The following is a 17,035-nucleotide window of genomic DNA, read 5'->3' as shown; positions in this document are numbered from 1 at the left end:
GTTCAGACGTCTTTTCAAATCGGTGCCACAAAAAGGATTAAAAGTGGCCCTAAAATCAGCAGATTTAGATGAACTAAAAGCCATGAAGCCATTGCAGAAGTGCCAAAAACTTCAGTTCTTCAAACGCCTATTTTATGTTGACTGTAAATTGAATCAGTCTCAATAAACCCAGGTGTTAAAATCCTCAAAATACTCACAGCAAAAATTAACAACCTTAACCTGACTGACAACAACAGGTTGTCCATGGCTGCAAGCAAGCTGGAGACAGAAACGCTATAAATATCTCCTGGGTTTCTCTCTTTTAACCATAAAAGGAAGAAATAATTAATTACTTTAAATGGAAATGTAACACTTGTTACAGTGAAAAAGTAGCCTGATGCTAAGGAGAGTAACATAACACCCAATACTTGTGCACACTTCATACTGCTGATGAATGTAGGTGTTTACACTATAAAAATGACATAAATATTTCAAGCTTTTTGGCTTCATTTGGTCTCCATGTTTCTAAGTACGGGATTCAATTTCACAGACATAGATGTCAGAGTCTCTGGCTACACACCAGTGATTGTGACCTAATATTTCCCTGCCTCCCTTCTTTATCCACACCAGGATTGATTCTATGTGACCCTATTACGAGTGAGCCTGAATGTAAAATGACTGAGTGAATGAAAGCGTGGAAGGATGTTAGAATCTCCATTTGTCTTCCTCTGAATGGGCTATCAGTAAACACCTGCTAATATCATCATATAGCTGACGGTGATGGATGAAAGTCATTCTCCTGAGATGGGAACAGTATGGCTGATTGGCCTCTTCCACACAGACGAGCATATTGACCAAAAATGACACTTTAACGAGCTCTTCCCCGTGTTAAGTGCCGCACGCCGGCCCCTCGTCGCAAGCCGCCGCCTGGCTGACCCTGGGCTGTGCTCTTCCCCCTGCACAGGGCCTACTCGCTTCATTGGCTGACAGATCAGACTGCCAAGGAGACAGCTCATTAGTCGAATAATGAGAACCACACCAGCCACACGTTGTCTTGTTATATCATCTCGGTATCGACATATTTGTGGCTGAGGACAGAACATTGTGTGCCACTGTGTGCATGAAAGAGCCGATGATTAAGATAGAATTATGTGAGGTCTTCTGTTCATCTCTGAGTGACTTCTGAGGAAGCCAGTGCTGCTTAACAGCTTCTGCCTGTTACAAATCAAAATCTTCTCCTGATTGCAACAATATGGCATACCTCCATTTGTCTTCCCTCTCTTATTAATCATTTCCCACAGTTTCTTTCTGTTGCCGCCAGCTCTGTGTTACAAATATTTCTCTGCAGTTTTGACCTTGCAATCTTAAACCCAGGCCTTCATTTGATTCTGTTATTACTGATGGACAAACTGTTGTTGGAATCTCATTGGTAGACAGAGTGAATGAGGCAAAACGGTATTTTAGATACCACAGCATTTTGTTCTCATACATCAGTTCTCTTTTCAAGTAGGCCATCTCTACAGTGTAGTTTGGCTGGGTTTATCAGTCTCCCTCCAACAATCTAAGTGGTGACCCTAAATTGGTTATAGGTGTAAATGTGAATGGCTGTCTGTCACTGTGTTAGCTCTGCAGTAGACCTAGCAATCTCTAACCGTAACATAACTACCTGACTTTCAACCGCAGATAACTGCCGCCTCCCTGTTCCTGGTTTCTTCTTTCTCTGAGGTTCCTTTCTGTTAAAAGGGAGTTTTTCCTTCCCACTGTCACCAATTGCTTGCTCAGAGGGAATCATTTGACTGTTGGGGTTTTCTCTGTATTGTTGTAGGGTCTTTACCTTACAATAAAAAGTACTTTGAGGCAACTTTTGTGATTTGGCATTATGTAAACTGAACTGAATTGAATTGCTTTTGTTTTGTTTTTTTTTATAAAATTTGCCCTTTCATTTGTGTGCAAAAAGAGTTTCTGTTTATGACTGAATTCAGTCTGGATAGTGATGCCAAATGAATGCAATGACTTTTTCAGCTTGAATCTGAGTGAAACAAAACCAAGGGGGAAAAAAAACAAAAACCATGGGACATTTTTCAAACAGTGGCTCAGAATGAAGTTGATCACAGAGGCAAAAAGTGGGGCAAACTTGTTGGCGTGACTTCTTCTCTATGCCAACTGAGAAGCAGAGAGTTTGTTGTGAAGAGCTCAGCATGTGGATCGAATTATCGTTTCGTGGGTAAATATATTCCTCTAACGGTAGTTTCAGCATCCACTATAATCATGTAGTGCTACTCCACTTTTTGTCCAAATACATTTCCTGTTCACACGCGTAAACATGGTCCATAATTACACGCTATGCAGATCTGCTGGCCACACATCTACGACTGCATCTGATAGGTCTGAGCAGCTTCATCATCTTACTTAGAGAACACTGAACGCTTAAAGACTGCTGAGCACATTGTTGCTTCCTACATCAATCTAACAGTTGGTTCACTTTTAGGGAGGGATGGTTTTCTGTCTGGCATGAGAGCATCTGATACTCCTCACCTTTCACATTTCTTACATTTTCACTCTCTGAGGACATTTATACTTCATGTGGTGGAAAATTGTCGGCTGGGCCTTTGGTTTTAGTTGTTTCTTGTAACCAGCTGCTTTTTTAGAAGCCATAGAGATTGATATTGCTTTTCTCATTTTCTCTGTCTGGAAATTACAACCAATAACAGCATATTGCACTATTTCTTTAATATTATGTATACTCCATGACATCATAAGTGTACCCAGCATACATTGTTAAGCCACAGTGCATATCACATGCAGAATGATGGCAGCCATCAGAGGTCAACAGGTATTAAACAGAGTATTTATGAGTACACAAGATGACAGTCAGCAATCGTTTAAAAGAAAGTTGGAGGACTAATCAAGACAAATCAGTATATTTGGAGGAGAAAGCAGCCGTATCATCGACACAATGTAATGTTAAGTTAAACAATGACGTTGTCCCCGTTTTACACACAGAGCGGATTCACGTGGTTTTGCTGCTTTTTTCCACTTGAGGGCGATCTTGTCCACATGATGTTGGCTCTGTAGTTTTATTTTCACAGAGATCCTGCCTGCATGGGTGGCAAGGTTTTTAGAACTAAACATAAAGTAATTTTGATAGCTAGCAAAACAATATGGCAGCTACTTAAGGAACTGCAAATACACAGGAAGTATTAGGCAGAAAACCATCCCCCCGGTATAATCTAGGATTAGTTACATTAAGATAGATAGATAGATAGATAGATAGATAGATAGATAGATAGATAGATAGATAGATAGATAGATAGATAGATAGATAGATGAAAATAGTAAATCTTGTATTGACCTATAGAACAATACAATAAATGTATCTATGAACAAAATATAAAAATACTGAAGAGACACCACAACATACAAATACAACAGTTGAATACAACATGACTTCTCTTGCTAGTTGCAGCCTTTATCACAGTATGTGCTCACATGTTATTGTGCTGATAATTTGTTCTAATGAGGAGAAACAGTTGGCTTTAAAAAACATTACTCAAAAAAGTCCTGCATTAAAAATTGTTGTTTGGCAAAAGTGTAAAATACACAAATTTTACAAACGTGTGATGAAAAAAATCTCAGTAAGTAAAATAAACTACTTTAACAGAAGGGTTCCTGAGAGCAAGCAGCCTATGTTAAGATGAAACAGACAAATAATGCTGTTAGTGGCCAAAGTGGTGCTGAGAATAGCCCCTCATTTACTCATTCAGTCTTCTTTGTTTTTGGTCTGGATGAAAAGATTCGTATAATAAATTGATCCAGCTCTGGATGCAGGATCTATTTGAAGGATTCTTTGCTATTACAAACTGGATATTTCAAATCATGCCTTCACAAGTATTTTTTAAATAAAAGAAAGGGTTGTGTGCATGCTGTGATTTATTTTATTTTTTTAAACATTTTAAGTTATTGTCTAACCTCTCGGTCACAAGCTGCATCTACAACAATCAAGCCTCTTATGATGATATACAATCATGCAATCAACATTCTGGAGAGGAAGCTGATGAGACACATTGTTCCCATGCACTTCAGAATTTACATGTGCCAGGTTCTATAATTTTATTACATTTGCTCATCTTAAATGTATTTATAAGTGCTTATATAATTAGTCTCTCTCGGTGATCATTGTCCTCTTGAGAAATAGAAAACTCAAGAGCTTTCTATGTAGGAGCTCAACTTGTAGTATTTCTTACTTAATTAAACTGAATCCCTTTAAAAGAAGAATCAGTACTGCTGTCATTAATAATCTGCAGCTTTTTTCTCATGCTTCATTGTACTACAGCCTCGGCCTTGTACTTTGCTGTATGTGGGGCTTTTTTGATATGACTTAATGTATTTATTGTATAGATTGTATTTCTTTTAAACTCTTGCATGTGCTTACAGCCTGGGCCTTTGAAATAAGTCAGGATGGATCCCTTGTTTTCATACACCAATTTTCTCTTTTTCAGACCATTCTCCTGAAACCCTGGAGATGCTTGTGTATGAAGATCCCAGTATTCAGACCAGTCCATGTCATATTCAAGCTCTGCTTGAACTCCAATAGGTCATTTTGAGCATGTTTACATATCTAAATGCACTCAGTTCCTGCTATGTGATTAGCTGGTTAGCAAGATTATTATAATTAACTAAAACTAAACTAAAAAGTTAAGTTAGATGCAAAAAAGAAATTGCAAAATGAGCATATTTCTTCCACAAACAACTGCCTTTAAAAACTTGTCTTTTTATTGTAAGCATGTAGTCATTTTCCTAAATCTTCCCTCTGCCATATGTCCTCCATACAGTAATAATAATAAAAAATAATAATAAAACTGAAACTATACTGAAGTAAAAACAAAAAATCAAAATGAATGAAAAATAAAAACTAATTAGAAAATGCAAAACTAATATTATATTATAAACTATTATAACTAATATGAGTTCAGAGCAGTTGAACAAAAGTGTCCAGTGTGTGTGTGTGTGTGTGTGTGTGTGTGTGTGTGTGTGTGTGTGTTAATTCATGGAATATGTTTTATAACGTTTCGTGATTGTGTCCTTCGCGTGGGCTAACAGCTGCTCAGCATGTTGAGAATTGTTTTTTATTATTCGGTTATTTATTCAAACCCTTCTTTAGCTGGAGGACTCTCAGTTAAATACAATTCAAAGGGTGTAACGGCAGCCCTGTGCATTTACAATGTAAAACTGTAACTGTGGTCCTTTTTCTTTTTTTCACCCGTCTCTTCTTCCACAGCTGTGCGGAAGTGACACAGCAGGCGCGCGCCCGTCACGTCACGCGAGAAAGCACAGGAGCCGAGCGAGAAAAAAAAAAACACCAACAAGAAGAATTACCTTCTTTTATTACCTGCGGAACAAACTGCCGTGATAGTCCGCGGACATGTCACTGACGGTCCCGGGGGGAGGCATGGACTAGTGAAGGTGAGCTCAAATCGCTGGTCACGCGGGTTTTCGGTTAATTTAGCGAGAGTCGGGACACAGGAGGAGGAATAGGACGGGGGTAGGAGGGAAGGTGGGGGCAGTAAGGCAGGCAGGCAGTCGTCCACGCAAACGTTGCCGCGTCATTAAAATTCACAAACAAAATGTGGCGGTGTTATAGAAACGAAGCGTAAAGACGCGCAGTGTTTCTGAAAAACACCAAGTTTGTAGAAGAGTTCGGTCCACACGGCGGCTTCGGCTCGTGTTGTGGTTCAAGGGTTCATGGGCGGAAGAATGAGGAAGTAGCGGGGTATGAACGCTGGAGGGGAGCTGGGAGGAAACTCTGTATGGAGGCATGCACCTAAAACGGGCTGACTTTAGGTATCAGGGGGGTCAAAGCTGTGCGGGCATTAACTACGCGTTTATATCAGCCTCACGAGCCTGAGATAAAATACTCAGGCAAACCCAGAGGTGTGTGTGTGTGTGTGTGTGTGTGATTAGCTACGAGGCTGCAACCGGTCACATGGTGTTTGCTATGAGGGTGACACGCCAGCCACAACATGTATGTATTTTAACTAAAAGCAGTAGTTTATAAAGCAGTTATCAAAGTAGTAATCATCAAGCTCATTTTAGGCGTCATGTTTGTAGTCTTTGACTCTACTAGCATAGCTGTGCATGATTCACAGCTCAAAAAATCATCATTAAATCTTTTATTTTTAAAAAAGAAGCATGTGCAAGAATGGTTACAGATAGTTAATTACTCCAGTTATAGAGCATTGTGTTTACATGTAAGGAAACCGCAGAGGTAACCAAGTGTCCATTGTAGTAGACTACATTTAATATTGCTCTCTTCTAAGGTGGACCACCTCTGTTTTAATTTTCTCCACGGGGAGCTTAAAGGGTTTTACCATCCAGATGGAGTTTGAAGTATTTAAAACAATTTTGTGATGAAAACTTTTCAGGGAGCTTGTAAATGGCTTAGGTGCATCAAAAGCATTTCTGGTGCTTTCTTAAATTTAACAAAACATACTGAAGATCTGCAATGGGCAGATTAATGACAGAGCCAGTGGTTTAATGGTTTTGCTTTTTAGTTTAGAGCCAGTCATCATGGGCATGAATGTCGTGATAATTTTGGGCTTTCAATTATTTCTTTGAACTCTTCGAATTTATTTGAATGGTATCCCACAAAACAAAAAAAGTATACATATACAGACTCTAATATATAAACACACCACTACTAATATGCGTCTGGCATAGTTTTGTTCTGGTTTTGCATATTTGACTGGTCTTTTTGGCGGGATCGGTAGAGGTAATTTAGACTGGTTTCCTGGCATGGACCAAGCTTTGAAGCACAATCCAAAGATTTTCATTACACAAATGTGAAGTTGAAGAATTTGGAAGATGGTCCTCCTCTTTCATTATTCCATCCACTTTGTGTAATTCAATGAAATACCTGTATCACTGGCAGGACAACAGCCCCACAGCATGATGCTATCACCACCAATTGACATTTAGTACAGTGCTCTTAGGTTTGAAAGCCTCACCTTTACTCCTGCAAACATACCTCTTATCATTGTGACCAAATAGCTCAATCTTTGTCTCGTCAGATCATTAAACTTTTTCTCCAGAAGATATTTTGGGCAGCTGTAAGTTACAGTCAAGCTTGAAGGTGTCCGTTTTTGGAGGAGGGGCTTCTTTCTTGTTCAGTACCCTCTCGGTCCGTGTGGCTTCACTGTAGATAGTGTTGCTAGTGTTTGCAGTTCATGGCAGGCTTAAGCCTCAGTGTTTTCTGGGTTGTTCCTGAAAATCCAGACCAGTTTTCTCTCATCTTTGGATGACAGTTTGGGCCTTCTTCCAGACTTTGCAAAGTGATAACCCATATGAGTAAATTGTTTAAACAATCGTACAGTACAATTTACTCATCTGCAAAGCTACAATTGTCCTTAGATCTTCCTGTCTCTTTTAGCACACTTTTATCTGATTAGTTGCTAATTGTAAAGAGAAGATATGAACAACAGTTGGACAGGTACATTAGCTAATTTTAGCGTTAATAACCTTTCCGTGTAATTTATCCAAACCTAAGAATATGTGTATTACACACATTACTGTCACATTGTTCGCATTGATGTATTAAGTGTGTGCATATTAAGTAACTTTCTGAATTTTTTATCTAGGCTATGAATTCCCGTGAGCATGGGGAAATCTCAGATGAAGCAATGCTTGAAAAAGGCAAGTTCTGCATTGTTGTCTTTGCAGCTACAGCAATAAAAATTCACAGATTAACAAAGTATGTTTTGGTTTATTTTTGTAGTGTATGCAGTAAAATAAATTCTGCATTATTTTGCAGAACACAAGCATGTCCAAGATTGTAAGGAGGAGACAGAGGACATTGCTATTAGTGAACAACCTCAGGTACATGGAGGGGGATCTTCTGGAGCTGCTGAGGCTGGGAAACGGTCATCTGCAGAGATGGGACCTGACACAGACCAGTCCACTAGCAGCAAGAGAGTCAGGGTGTCTAGTGAGGTAAATGAAGATCAACTCATGATTAAAACAATACCTTATATGTTATTACACATCCTTGACTGACATTCATTGTGTCTAGATGAGGCGGCACTTGATAGACGAGAGCAGCAGGATTGAACCTCTTTGCCTCACCACAACCGGAGAGAAGAGAGACTGCATCCAGGAGAAATCTAGAGTCTCCTACAGAAAGCCTCTCTTCAGCATCTCCCACCGAATCTCGGAGAAGAGGAACACCCCGAATCTGGAGCAGCAGGCAAGTCTTGGCAGCTTGAATCAGCTCAACAATATGCTCTCATCCAAGCTCCAAAATCCAGAGCAAAATGGCCCAGCAGAGCCCATCCCCTCCACAGACACTTTAGGCCAAGCTTCCACAGCGGACTCCAGCCTTTATCCACTGATTGAGAAAATGTTTTTCATTCTCAACACTCTGAATTCAAGCATGACGCAGCTGCACAGTAAAGTGGACTTGCTGACGCTGGAAGTCATGAGGATAAAGAAGCAGATCAAACCGGCTGAGATGGTGACAGAGTTCCAGCCTCCCCCCGAGTATTTGCTAACCAGCGATGAATTGAATCAGCTGATGGAGCAGACGTCAAGCGCTGGGGAACTGGGCTGTCGACTGCTTGTGCATCTGTTCCCGGAGCTGTTCAAAGCAAGGGAGTGCTCTCACGACTGCATGGCGAGCAAGAGAACGCTGGAGTCTCTACATCTGCAGCTTATTCGAAACTATGTCGAGGTGTGCTACCCCACGGTTAAAAACAACAGCGTGTGGCAGGAAGAGTGCCTCCTCCAGATTAATGACTTTTTTAATCGCTTCTGGGCGCAGAGGGACATGGAAAGTGCCCGGCTGCTCAGGAAGCAGGCGGTCACAGCTGGTGGCGTAAAAGCTGAGCAGCCTCAAACCTTTCGTTTCATTAATGAACAGGGTCAGGAGGAGCACATATCTCTAGATCACCAACAGGGCAGCCTGGCTGGTTCAGATGTCGGGTTTGGTACACAAGCCACAGAGGAGTTGGATGAGTTCTCCTCCCCAGAAGACTTTGTTGTTTTCCTAATTCACCGTCTCTTCCCTGAAGTTTTTGAAGAGGGGAAAATACCAGAAGACTGTGGCAATTTTAGTAGTGTGGGACAGCTAATTCTGGACTCTGACAAGATGGACATAATTAGAAAGTATATGGAAGCGAATTTCCCTGATGTGCCTGAGGACAGCTGGCTGCAGGTGTGCATTCAGCATATGGAAGACGCACTTGAGGGTCCTCACAGTAACGGCAACGGGAGTGAACCGGACAACATCAATGAGGAGGGCTACGAACTGGCCAGTTTTCCTGAAGATGTTTCAATTATCAAGGTTCCAGAAGTGAGTGAATATGAAAGACCCAGTCGCAAGTCTAAAAAGTCGCTGCTCACGCCTGTAGATTTTGACAATCTGGAGATTCCTCTGCCTGACTTTACTGTTCCCCAGGAATACATCCTGTCCAGGGAACAGCTCAAGAGCAACTATGAATGTAGCTTGTCCGTTGGGAACTTTGCCTCTCGGCTGCTGGTGCTCATGTTTCCTGAGCTCTTTACCTACGAGAACGCTAGAAAGCAGTATAACTGTAGCGGTTCTCTTGGAAAAAAGCAACTCGACCCCGTTCGCGTAAACCTGATCCGTCATTACGTGCAGTTGGTCTACCCCCGGGCCAAGAACGACAGAGTGTGGATGTTGGAATTTGTTGGCAAACTTGACGAGCGGTGCAGGAGACGTGACACGGAGCAGAGGAGATCCTACCTGCAGCAGCGCAAAGTGTACGGTCAGGAGACAGAGCAGGACTTTCTCTGCCAGCTGAACCAGCTCCATCCTGATAACGGCAGACAGGATCCAGATATTCCCTCTTTACCTCCCGAGAAAAGTAGCAAAGACTTCTGCAAAATCCCCCTTGATGAGCTGACTGTGTCCAAACCAGATTTCCCTGTTCCCTCCGTCTACCTGCTCTCTGATACCGAGGTACGGGAAATTGTCCAGCAGAGTCTCTCTGTTGGGAACTTTGCTGCCCGCTTGCTGGTGCGCCTCTTCCCCGAGCTCTTCACCCACGAGAACCTGCGGCTGCAGTACAACCATTCAGGCGCCTGCAATAAGAAGCAGCTTGACCCTGTTCGACTGAGACTGATCCGTCACTACGTGGAAGCCGTGTATCCTGTGGATAAGATGGAGGAGGTGTGGCACTACGAATGTGTGCCAAGCATTGACGAACGCTGCCGGCGCCCCAATCGCAAGAAGTGTGACATTCTTAAAAAGGCCAAGAGGTCAAGCACTGTGTCCTAGTTACAGTACTCTGCAGTTACCCAACACTTTCTGTCATAAAAACAGTTGCACAGTATATAAGCTGAAATCGCATTGTTGAACTTCTACATACTGTCCTCTGTAGGAAGAAGCCAAGCTGTTGCGAGTTTCTTTAGTAGTATTCTTACTCATATTTTACCTTTTTGGCTACAGCAGTAGATGTTCTAGTTTATGTAGTCTTTATTATTGTTCGATAAAAGTTACAACCGCTCCTATTTATAAGCCAAACATGTCATAGCTTCTCTAACATACTCTGTTGATAAATGTTGTAGCCTTATAACAATAATAATGATAGTAGCTAACAGCATAGATCACACATTTGCTCTATGAACAGAAATCAAATCACAAGGACGTGATATATTTCCATCGCAGTTACTGATGTAGCATCGTGCCACCACTGTTTTAATAACTATGTGCTTATGTTAAGCCTTCTTATAGAAGTTTATATTATAAAGATAATTTAACATGACAATGGCTCATGATAACCAGTTTCTAATAAAACCACAGTTATAAATGTGACATACAATCACAATGTTTTACATAATCGCACCAGAGCAAGTTCAACATACAGAGCATAGCCTTTCTTTATCTGGTTTCACTTACCCGTTAGGCTAAGAGGTCCCTTGAAGGTGATTATCAACTTGAAAAATCAACCCAATCACATGACATTGGAGACATGTTTAAGTCTGTTGGCAGATGACTGATTTTTATAGATAAAAATGTGATTTAAGATTGAAAGCAACACAAGTTCTGCAGACAAATTAGCAGTGTGTGTGTGTGTGAGAGAGAGAGAGAGAGCGCTATTAAATGTGTGCACTTTAAGTGCTTTGGTCAGAAAGACTTGCTGTATTAATAACATTAGCAAAATGTCAACTTTATAAGTTAATAGACTTGAGTGTCTTGGACTGAGCAGGCTACACGGTGGTACATGGAGCATTTCTGCTCTTAGCACTCAAAAGCACTTTCTACTGCAAGCCACATTCACACAGTGCTTTATTCTATACCTTTAAGTGCTATCACATGCAGATGCACCAGGGACAATTTAGGGTTCACAACATTGCCCCAGGACACTGATTTGCAGCCCACTTATCGCCCACCAACCTTCTGACTGGTGAGCGACAGGTGGTGCTCCATCTCCTGAGCCACAGGCATCCAGCTCTTAGTTCCATCATTAACATAAGAGAATCAGATGAATTGCACTTTTATTCCATTAAATTAATGTTGAGATGTGCATGAGACAGTTTTAGTTCTCATTTTTTTCAGGTTAGAGAGAATAAATTAGAGCTCCAAAAGTACAAATAAGGGGTCCTATTTCAAGAATCATATAAAGTGCTTTTTTCCAGCCAACAGGATTAAAGCGGGATATTTCTTACTCATGCTTATAAGAAATCTATTGTATATAATATTATATACAATAACATTTCCTTATTAATTTCTGGGGATATTTAATAGAAATTTAAAGTTAGTTATTTATTCCTGTATATTAAGTGTTGGCAGTTTCAGTTCTGAAACCATGAAAACACCACACAGCTTTCCAAAAAATTTAAAAAAAAAAAAATCCACGAGGACACAAATGGTGAAGTCTAAACCCTCACAGTGCACCTTTATTGGGGGAGTGTCACACTATAGAAGGGAGAAGTACACATTTAAACACAGTGAGGGTTGTTAGCTCTGCACAACATTTTTGTAATCCATTCTACATCCACCTCATTGGAGAGCCACTCAGTGCTGTTGACCTCACAGGCCAATGGCATTACAGTCAGTACGGTCTTAGGCAGATTCAAGGTTTAAAGGCCTCCTCCCTGGGAAGCTCAAGACATTTCCAGCGCCTTATGGCAACTTTGTGCTTTTCAGTGTTACCAGGGTCAGTAAAAACCCTTCTGAGGATAACTCTCATCAATGTAACAGTGTTCGTTTCTGGGTTCTCTGACAGGACCAGGTCCAGGGTGTCCCCGAGTTTTACCTGAGAAAAGAACAAAATATGAGGAACACTGGATTACCTAATTCGTGCACTGTCGTAAGCAAGCAGCACTCACCGTTTTACTTTTCTTGATGAGTTTCTGTCCGTTAAATCTGAGCTTGTTGTTGTAGAACGCATCTTCAATTTTACTGTGACAAGACAGAAGCACGTTAGACTCTGGTATAATGGTGACAAATGTTGTGAAGTCCCTACTGTTTGCAGTTTTTTTTGTGTGTGTGCCTTCTTTCTATGCGATTGTGGCATCGAGGTATGGTCTGTGCCTCAGATGCACGAGGGAAAGGTGGAGCTGGATGGTTGAGATTGGGGGACCAGTTTGGGGAGAGAGGCACACCTGGCGTGTGGCTGCCAATTATTCTCTTTTCTTATATAGTAGTTGTGAGACTGGAGAAGGAGGAAGACAAAGAGTGAAGCACAGTGGCAGTAATGCTCAATTGCTGGGCAATCGGTGAAGCAAACTTAACTGTGTAGAACTAAAGTCGTCCCCTCTTTGTGGATACTATGGAGAACCTGCTACAGTGATTAAAGGGGAAAAACAACATAAAGTTTCTTGATGAGCTCACAGTGGGCCACTAGAACAGCTTGTGGCACACTGAGAGCACCCTGGCACTGATTCTCCATGCCATTTCCTTATTTCCTGTTTTGATTATGAAGTATGGAGGAAAGAGTGCAAAATCCTGTTTATCTTTAGCAGCAACTTAATCACTTATCAACACCCACCCAGCCTTAGATTCTTATGCCGACTCACTTGCGTGCCATATCCAGGCCAGCTTTTATAATGACATCGTAGCGAAAGGACTGAACATATTTCTCAATGTCTTTATAGTCCTTGGGTAGATTTGGGTCCGAATCTTCATAATCACTGTCCTCTGCGTCTTTATCATCCTCATCTTCCTCCTCCTCATCATGTGCACTTGAAGCACCTTTCTTCTTGTTGCTTTTAAACCTCAAATGATGAGCAGACCAACACCTGAGAGCGTCTCTTCCACGGAAAGCAGGCCGGTGACAGCCAGGTGTCACAGGGAAGACCGAGTAGCCGCACAGCTGGCGTGTATGAATGGTCCTGGGACACCATTCGGTCTGCCTCAGACCATATCCAGTAGCTAGCAGGTGGCGAGGGCTCAACCTTCCAAGCTGCCTCATGGCAAGAGCTTGCACCACCAAACTCTGCATGTTTGTGCTCCACCCAGTCACTGAAAGGGAGGAGGAGATTGTCAAAACAACAACAAACAAAAAAAAAGGTTCAGTTAATTAATTAATATGGATTCAATATAAAGAGCCAAGGTTCAAGAACAGGACTCACGATTTCTGTCTTTTCACTTCATGATCATGTGATATCACAAGATCTATTAAATTTAGAAAACAAAAATAGAACCACTTTGAATTCATCTTTATTTTTTGTGTGTTTTGGATCATCTTTGCAAATTCAGTTAGAATAATGACAAGTTTAGGGAGGCTAACAGGCTGCATATGTTGTGTTATCATCTTCACACAGCAGAACATCTGCCTCCTCACCTGATCCATAATTTTACACACACTTTTTTAAACTGCTGAACATAAGTTCAGATCAGCTGGATTTACTGTAATCTTCAGAATAAAAGCATCAATTTATTTCAGGCTCGGCTAAAAAAACAAAACCAATTTCAATTATTCTAGTTTAATAAATACAAGAAAAGTATCAAATGCTTCTTCTTGAACTAATTGACCGGATTAAAGGCAATGGTTAAGCTTTACTATTTTAGTCGACATGCGTTTGTTTATTCCGGAAGTACTCAGTAAGGACGTTCTTTGGTCGTTGCTGACCTCGGATGTGTTACGTTCTCACTAAAGCGGGCAGATTTTATATACATCTCCTGCTTTTCACACACTTTTATGTCATAATTGTTACCGGTTGCTGTCTCCGCTCAATGTTGAGGTTAAAGTTGAAGCCAAGCGGACGCAGATACGGGCCGTTAGCTAGCTTTACTTTTCTCCGCTGAGCTCGTGGACTCATTACTTCAACCTAAGCGTGACCCAGCCCGAGCTTCGTGACCATCAAACGTGGCACAAACAGTTTTTATCGAATGAAAACTTAACTACGAGTTTCCTAACGCGCTGCAGGACACTCACCTATGGAATAACCTTTCATAGCGTCTTACTGTACTTCGTCGTCTCCGCTGCCGTGGAGTAGACGTGTGGTCGCCGATTCAAATATACTGCCTCCTACGGCACCGGTGGATTATTACATGTATGGCCGAGGCAAATGGCAGTGAAGGAATTTAAACGCAAAATGGTTCAATCTGGGAAAGATCACGTGTCCTTTTTTTCAGGAATCTATAGATTTATTTTTTAAAAATGAAAAACTTAGGCAAACAACTCTGGGATGAGTAACCATGAAATTAATTAAATATTAAAGTTTTATTCATTTAATAAAAAGAATATAGACATCGTTTTGTGATATGTGGCATTCTTAAAGTAGACCATACAGCTCTGTCCTAAATTCGGCCAATGAGGATTTGATTACTCACCAAACACTGTGCACCACTGCTTGCAAAACTCAAATTTGGGCATGTTGGAAGACATTTATGCTCCATTTAATCAACCCTGAAGCCACTCTCAGTGGCTTTTTTGATATAATAACAGTAAAAGACATTCCAGCTTCTCCTAAAATATAACAGTAATGTGTAATTTACCACAACAACTTAGATGTCTCTTATAAATAGAAGGCATTGTCATAATGTTGCAGTTGTTGGCTCATCAGAGCAGGCAGGTTTTCCCGTCTTTGATGTTCAGTTCTGGTGATTCTGTGTGAATTAGTCTTAGTTTCTAGTGTGGTCTTATGGTGCTGTAGCCTATCCGGTTTTGATGTATTGTTCATTCAGAGTTACTTTTCTACAAACCTTTATTGCAATGAGCGGTTATTTGAGTCACTGTTGCCATCCTCTCAACTCGAAGCAGTTTGGCCATTGTCCTCCATCTTCTGGCACCAACAAAGCGTTTTCTTCCTGCATGTTTTCTCTTTTTCAGACCATTCTCTGTAACCCAGGAGATGACTGTGCGGAAAGATAAGCAGTTTCTGGAATACTCGGAGCAGGCTGTTCGGCACTAATTACTGTAAAAATCACTTAAATCAGCTTTCTTCGCCATTTTGTTGCTCAGTGTGAACTTCAGCAGGTCGTTTTCAACATGTCTTCATGCCTAAATGCACTGAGGTATTGTCATGTGGTTGGTTGATTGGATATTTGCATTAACAAGCAGTTGAACAGGTGTAGTAGTGATTGTATGTACAAGGTGGATGTAGTCTCTCTAAAGTTAACCAGATTTTTGAAGATTCAACTTTTGCATTTTGGAAATTTGCCCATCTTTTGGTTATCAGCCAGTCTGCTTTGCCAGCAATTCACACATTATTAAATAAAATTGAAACTGAAGCAACTTTAAATAAACAGGGGTTTTATCACAAGGATGGATAAACATAAGTAGCAATTTGTTACACTTTATGAATTAGTTAATAGCTACATTATTTGTTATTTCTGGAGCTTTTAAAAGGATTTGAAGGTAGTTAATGAAACAAAACCTTTTTTCTTTTCTTGATTTTTCACAGTTTTGTCTCTCTACAGCTAGGAGGGGGCCAGGCAAAGGATTAAATGGATCTGAGGATACAAGAAAGCAACATTTTGTTTAACTGTACATGGGTATGACCCAGACATTTATTGCAACTTTTATTTTTCCAGCATAAGATAAGTTGAAATACATATTCTAAAAAGTAATTAAGTTATTTATTCAGCCCATTTGGTTATAGTGACATTTATGACACTTTTTTCTACAAGGTAATTTACACCAACATTCAGCTCCACTACAATTCATAATGTCTATAGTGTCACTTCCATCAAGTGCATAATAATATGAATGTCACTACATTATTGAAAACAATGTATGAATATGGAGGGCCAAAACTGACAGGATTAAAATTATAAATAAATAAAAAAAATCAGTAAATATGCCACTAAATGCCACAAAAATAAATTTTATATTTTTGATTTTTTTTATTTGATCCTATGTTAATTTTACATTTTCTTTATTAAAATAATTTATGCATTAATATGTTTATTTCCCCCCAAATACATTCATTTTGTGTTTTTACATTTTTTTATGCATTTCTGCTTCATTGTACATATAAGAGGGCTTAGGTGACCTATTTTAAATCTTTAGTGACTAAGACTTATTTAAACATTTATTTACAAAGGTAAAAGGTTCACCTCATGACTGATTTTGATTCATAGCCAACTTATTTGCAAAAGAAAGCAGAAATGTGGAAAGAAATTTGAAAAGAGAATACAACAATACAGTCGTTAAAAAAACAAAAAACACAACTAATGCTTAAAGTAACTTGTGCTATTTGAGAGGCATTTAATGGCATATGAATTTATTTAAAAAGTAATTTATTTTAAATTTTTGGCTGTTTTGGTCCTCCATAGGGAACTAGCTGTATTGTGGCACATTGAATACAACATTTTTTATATTAAAAAAAATGAAGCATGTATTATAAAGTTTGTATAATGTGTAAACATAAGGGCATTTACATCCTTGCATATACTAACTGTAAACTCAGAAGAGTCACATATCCTCCACATGACAACATCCAAAGTCTTTCAGTAACATGGTGGCATATCAGTACATGCTGGACAGCGAGATCACCATTTTACAGATGAAAAATGGAGCATTATTCCTTTACTATCAACACATAATGGTACAGAGTATATCGTATATGCTGGTGGTTTACATTCATGGAT

The 17,035-nt window shown here is 40.1% G+C and overlaps 2 protein-coding genes across 6 annotated transcripts; one reads left to right on the top strand and one right to left on the bottom strand.

Annotated features, from left to right (window-relative positions):
* Positions 1 to 5,275: 5,275 nt before the first annotated feature.
* bend3 (BEN domain containing 3) lies at positions 5,276 to 11,673 on the top strand. Its single transcript, XM_040042200.1, has 4 exons — positions 5,276 to 5,442; positions 7,614 to 7,668; positions 7,787 to 7,965; positions 8,045 to 11,673. Exons 2-4 carry the CDS (start codon positions 7,617 to 7,619, stop codon positions 10,268 to 10,270), a joined length of 2,457 nt encoding a protein of 818 aa, XP_039898134.1. The 5' UTR covers positions 5,276 to 5,442; positions 7,614 to 7,616; the 3' UTR covers positions 10,271 to 11,673.
* A 194-nt stretch (positions 11,674 to 11,867) lies between these two features.
* Positions 11,868 to 15,381, bottom strand: mtres1 (mitochondrial transcription rescue factor 1). Of its 5 annotated transcripts, none has more exons than XM_040042202.1 (4): positions 15,146 to 15,381; positions 13,015 to 13,459; positions 12,325 to 12,397; positions 11,868 to 12,251 (listed from the first exon to the last, which is right to left on the bottom strand). In XM_040042202.1, the coding sequence occupies exons 1-4, from the start codon at positions 15,210 to 15,212 to the stop codon at positions 12,069 to 12,071; spliced, it is 768 nt and encodes a 255-aa protein (XP_039898136.1). In that variant the 5' UTR covers positions 15,213 to 15,381; the 3' UTR covers positions 11,868 to 12,068. The 5 variants fall into 5 exon arrangements, with proteins under 5 accessions (XP_039898136.1, XP_039898137.1, XP_039898138.1 ...); XM_040042203.1 differs by lacking the exon at positions 15,146 to 15,381 and adding an exon at positions 14,376 to 14,492; XM_040042204.1 differs by lacking the exon at positions 15,146 to 15,381 and adding an exon at positions 14,135 to 14,369.
* Positions 15,382 to 17,035: the final 1,654 nt, after the last annotated feature.

Source organism: Simochromis diagramma, unplaced genomic scaffold (assembly GCF_900408965.1).
Source record: "Simochromis diagramma unplaced genomic scaffold, fSimDia1.1 OVJJ01000304.1, whole genome shotgun sequence".
NCBI classification, from domain to species: Eukaryota; Metazoa; Chordata; class Actinopteri; order Cichliformes; family Cichlidae; genus Simochromis; species Simochromis diagramma.
The sequence above is the reverse complement of the archived record's forward strand: the minus strand, read 5'-3'. Positions and strand labels throughout refer to the sequence as shown.

What these genes read in the sequence shown, in the direction of transcription:
- bend3 (XM_040042200.1), top strand. Translation starts at nt 7,617, where the DNA reads ATGAATTCCCGTGAGCATGGGGAAATCTCAGATGAAGCAATGCTTGAA. An exon ending in TGAAGCAATGCTTGAAAAAG is followed by an intron (nt 7,669 to 7,786) that starts GCAAGTTCTGCA and finishes ATTATTTTGCAG; the next exon opens with AACACAAGCATGTCCAAGAT. An exon ending in GAGTCAGGGTGTCTAGTGAG is followed by an intron (nt 7,966 to 8,044) that starts GTAAATGAAGAT and finishes CATTGTGTCTAG; the next exon opens with ATGAGGCGGCACTTGATAGA.
- mtres1 (XM_040042202.1), bottom strand. Translation starts at nt 15,212, where the DNA reads ATGGCCAAACTGCTTCGAGTTGAGAGGATGGCAACAGTGACTCAAATA. An exon ending in AACCGCTCATTGCAATAAAG is followed by an intron (nt 13,460 to 15,145) that starts GTTTGTAGAAAA and finishes CCTCCCTTTCAG; the next exon opens with TGACTGGGTGGAGCACAAAC. An exon ending in TCATCAAGAAAAGTAAAACG is followed by an intron (nt 12,252 to 12,324) that starts GTGAGTGCTGCT and finishes TTCTTTTCTCAG; the next exon opens with GTAAAACTCGGGGACACCCT.